Source organism: Petaurus breviceps, unplaced genomic scaffold, assembly GCF_028583685.1.
Source record: "Petaurus breviceps papuanus isolate PSGF00001 unplaced genomic scaffold, PetGlider_PUasm1.0 182, whole genome shotgun sequence".
In the NCBI taxonomy this organism is placed as follows: Eukaryota; Metazoa; Chordata; class Mammalia; order Diprotodontia; family Petauridae; genus Petaurus; species Petaurus breviceps.
In genome coordinates this window covers 2478633-2483541 of record NW_027185786.1, presented here as the reverse complement: position 1 = coordinate 2483541, position 4909 = coordinate 2478633, and the positions used below count along the sequence as shown (strand labels likewise).

Sequence of the window (4909 nt, the reverse complement as noted above, 5' to 3'; positions counted from 1 at the left end):
AACATTCAAAAAAACAACAATATTGAGTTCTAAATGCTCTGTCTCCTTTCCACCCCTCTCACCCACTGAGGAAGCAAGAAATGTGATATCCATTGTACATGTGAAATCATGCGAAACTTATTTCCATATTAGCCATGGCACAAAAAAAAGTGAAAAAATGATGCTTTAATCTGCACTCAGACTCTATCAGCTCTCTCTCTGGAGGTGGATAGCATTTTCACCATAACTCCTTTGGAATTGTCTTGGATCATTGCATTGATCAGAACAGTCAGATCACTCATTTGATCATTGTATAAAATTGTTGCTACTATAAAGTGTTCTGCTGCTTCTACCCATTTCACTGTACATCAGTTCATATCAGTTCATAGTTCTAGATTAATTTTGCATCAGTCTTCCAAGGTTTTTCTGAAAGCACCCTGCTCATTGTTTCTTAAAGCACAATAGTATTCCATCAAAATCACATAGCATAGCTAGTTCAGCTAATCCCCACTTGAAGAATATACCTTCAAATTCCAATTCTTTGCCCCCACAAAAATCATGGAGCTGATTGTAGCTCTGATTATGAGCTTCTTATTGCAAAATTCAGACTTAAATTGAAGTAGGGAAAACCATCAGACCATATATATATGAGCTAAATAACGTCCCTTATGTCTATGACCTAGAAGTGATGAATAGAGTTGAGGGATTAGATCTGATAGATATGGTGCCTGAAGAACTATGGACAGAGGTTTGCAATATTGTATAGGGGGCAGCAACAAAAAACATTCCCAAGAAAAAGAAGAGCAAGAAAGCAAAATGTCTGTCTAATGAGGCTGAGGAAAAAAGGAAAGTTAAGGGAAAGGAGAAAGAGAAAGACATGTCCAACTGAATGCAGAATTGCAGAGAATGGCAATGAGAGACAAGAAGGTTTTCTTAGATGAACAATGCAAACAAAGATCTTAAAAACCCAACAGAATGAGAAAGACAAGATCTCATCAAGAAAATGAGAGATATCGAGGAAATGTTTCCCGATAAAATGGGCATGATAGAAAACAAAAACGGTAGGGACTGAAGGGAAGCAGAAGATATTAAGAAGAGATGATAAGAACACACAAAAGAACTATACAAGGAAGATCGTAACATCACTGACTACATTACTGATCAAGAGCCAGACATCCAGGAGAATGAAGTCAAGTGGGACCTAGGAAGCATTGCTAACAATAAGGGTGGTGGAGATGACAGAGTTCCAGCTGAGCTATTTAAAATCCTAAAAAATGGTGCTGTGAAAGTGCTGCACTCAATATTTGAGCAAATTTGGAAAAATCAATAATGGCCACTGGGTTGGAAAACATGTTTACTTCCTAATTCTAAAGAAAGGCAAGGCCAAGGAATGTTCAAATTACTGAACAATTGCACTCATCTAACACTCCAGCAAGTTTATGCTTAAGACTCTACAAGCTAGGCTTCAGCAATATGCAAACCAAGAAATACCAGGAAAGGGGCGGCTAGGTGGCACAGTGAGTAAAAGCACCGGCCCTGGAGTTAGGAGGACCCAAGTTTGGTTCCGGCCTCAGACACTTAACACCCACACACACAAAAAAACTAGTTGTGTAACCTTGGGCAACTTACTTAACCCCAATTGCCCTCCAAAAGAAAAAAAATACCAGGAAAGCAGGCTGATTTTTGAAGAGGTAGAGGAATGAGAGACCAAATTGCCGGCATTTGCTGGATTATGGAGAAAGCCAGAGATTTCCAGGAAAACATCTATTTCTGCTTCATTGACTAAACTAAGATCTTTGACTGTGTGGATCACAACAAAATGTGGCAAGTCCTCAAAGAAATGGTAGTGCCAAAAACATCTTCTCTTTTGAGGAATCTGTATTTGGGTCAAGAAGTAATAGTTAGAACTAAACAAGGAACAATGGGTTGATTTAAAATTGGAAAAGGAGTACAGCAAGGCTCTATATTGTCACCTTTTTATTTAACTTATATGCAGAGTACATTACATGAAATTCCAGGCTATATGAACCAAAAGCTGAAATTAAGATTGACAGGGGAAATATCAACAATCTCAGATAGGCAGATGATACTGCTCTGATGGCAGAAAGTCAATAAGAATTAAAAAGTCTCTTGATGAGAGTGAAAGAGCAGAGAGTAAAAGCTGATTTGAAACAACATAAAAATGACTAAGATCTTGGTGACTGGTCCCATCACTTCCTAGCAAATAGAGGGAGAAGAAATGGAAGCAGCATCAGATTTTATATTCTTGGGCTCAAAGATCACTGCAGACAGTGACTCCAGCCATGAAATTAAAAGATGGATAACAAGGAGATAAAATCAGTCAATACTTAACGAAATTAATTTGGGCTATTCATTTTCAGAAGATCAAGTACAAAGCTTAAATGCTTTGGCCACATAATGAGAAGACAGGACTCACTGAAAAAGATCCTGATGTTGGGAAAGATTGAAGACAAAAGGAGAAGGGGACAACAGAGGACCAGATGAATAGTGTCATGGAAACAACTAACATAAGCTTAGGCCAACTTTGGGAAATAGTGGAAAATAGAAGGACTTGGCATGTTATGGTCCATAGAGTCACAGAGAGTCAGACATGACTGACTAAACAACAATGAGGATGATTCTCTAATCTACCTTTCCTGTCCCAGTCTCTCTGCTGATTTCCAATCTCACATCTCCAACTACCTTTCCAGTATCTCAACCTGGATATTCAGTAGATATCTTAAATTCAAACTAAAAAAGAACTCATTACTTTACCCCTTAGACACACCCCTCCCTCCATGCCTTCCCTATTACTGTAGAGGGCAACACCGTCCTCCTGGTCTCTCAGGCTGACAGTCTAGAAGTCATCCTGGGTTCTTCTCCCTCTCTATCTAGTGTGTTGCCAAGGTCTATTGATTTCACCTTTGTGATGCCTCCCATATATGCCCCCTTCTCTCCTCTGACAGCTGTCACCACCTTGTGCTGGCCCTCACCTCCTCACACCTGGACTATTGCAGTAGCCTACTGGTGGGTCTGCCTATCTCAAGTCTCTCCCCACTCCAATCCATCCTCTGTTCAGTCACTAAAGGGATTTTCCTCAAGTGCTGGTCTGACCAGATCATCCTCCCCTTTCCCCCCCAATAAACTCTAGTGGTACCCCATTGCCTCCAGGATCAAATACAAAACCATCTGTTGGGCATTCATAACCTCCCCCTCCTACTTTTACAGCCTTCTTATACCTTACTCCCCTTCCCATAGTCATGGATGCAGTGACAGCAGTCTCCTAGACGTTCCATGAGTAAGATGCTCCATCTATTGGCTCTGAGCATTTTCTCTGGCTATCCACCCTTGCCTGGAGTGGTCTCCTTCCTCATCTCTGCCTGCTGACCCCCCTGGCTTCCTTAAGTCCTGACTAAAATCGCATCTTCTGCAGGAAAGCTTTCCCAACCAATTTCAGTGTCTTCCTTCTATTAACGATGCCTATTTCTCTTGTATGTAGCTTGTTTGTATTTATTTGTTTACCTTTTGTCTCCTTCATTAGACTGAGAGCTCTTTAAGGGCAGGGACTGCCTTTTGCCTCTGTCTGTAACCTCAGCACTTAGCATAGTGTCTTGTACATAGAAGGTGTTTAATGAATGTCAATTGATTGTACACTCAATAGATGTTTATCAGATATGTACTCTATAGACTTCATGCTTGGTATACTATAGCTAGGGTGCAGCCTTTTGATTGAGTCCAAGTTTTACAGAAAAAAATTATTTTATGAAAAGTTATGTAAAGTTTGGATTCAGTCAAAAGGGTCACAGCGGAAGACCTAGAGGGCCACAAGTGGCCTAGAGGTTGCAGGTTTCCCCACACCTGTAAGGGGAAGCAAAGACAATTAAGACTTGGTCTCTGCCTGTTCTCATCAGACATGGAAATGTGTCTGGAAACCTGAAAACGTATCCAGTAGTTCTCAAGGTAACTATGGGGTTTCATTTTGCATAAGTGAAGGTCTTAAGTTTGGAAATTTAGACTTGGACACGAGCTTGAAGAAAACAGGACGTGGTTATCAATTCTGACCATTAGGGTTACAGGCAAGGAAGGAGAAGGGGATGAGAGTTAAAGATGGAACTCATGGACCCTAAGGATCAAAGAGTTTATTAAGAAAAATTTTATTTCTAGGGAAACTGAAAGAAATCATATAAAGAAATGCCTTATTCAAATTTCCAGAAAAACCTATTGGTGCAGAAGAGATTCCTGGTGGGCTCTGCTAGCAGACCAAAGGTGGCATTGTAAATGCTGTGGGATGGTTGTGAGGCCAGTGAGCAGGGTGGAGAACTCTTTATTGGACATGAGGAGCCAGAGGCGTGTATGGGGGGCGCTTCTCTTATCTGAAGGAGAGGCAGCGCTGAATGTCCAGGAGATGTCAGACAAACACTTTCAGATACTCGATCAAGCGTGGGTCCCTGTACAGTTTTTCCTCCAGGGCCAGATACTTCTGTGGAGCAAGTTCCTTGTGTCTGAAAGGAGAAGAAAAGGGCTTGAGCCATCAGTCCTGTACCCGCCAGTTAGAATGGGGAAGTGTCGGGGCAAGAGGCCTTAACGAAAAGCGAAAGACTAACATCCCAGTTCGTTGCAGAAGCCCAGAATAATGGAGCTAGAGAGCACATTAAAAAATGTATAATCCAACAACGGGGCAAGCTGAGAGCTGGGCAGGAGAAAAGTGACTCCCCCAAGGATGTCTATTGAACTCAAGGCAGAGCAGGGTCTAATGGCCACGGCCCCCTATTTTGATCCCACTGGAGAGTCAGGAGCCCAGGCCAGCCAGTCCTCACCTGTTGAGTCTCTGCTCCAGAATACGAATGCGGAACATGGCCTGGGAGCAGTAGGTAAGATAGGCATCCTCATCCTCCACTGTCATGGTCACCTGGTTTTCTTGATACCATTG

At 41.8% G+C, this 4909-nt stretch overlaps 1 protein-coding gene across 1 annotated transcript in view; it reads right to left on the bottom strand.

Moving 5' to 3' along the window:
• Window positions 1-4387: 4387 nt before the first annotated feature.
• The window catches only part of DRC7 (dynein regulatory complex subunit 7), a 33750-nt gene continuing 33228 nt past the window's right edge, over window positions 4388-4909 (bottom strand). The window contains 2 exon segments of the mRNA XM_069087478.1: window positions 4388-4481; window positions 4797-4909. The exon segment at window positions 4797-4909 is cut by the window's right edge and continues 27 nt beyond it. Of these exon segments, the coding sequence (XP_068943579.1) occupies window positions 4388-4481; window positions 4797-4909 (207 nt within the window).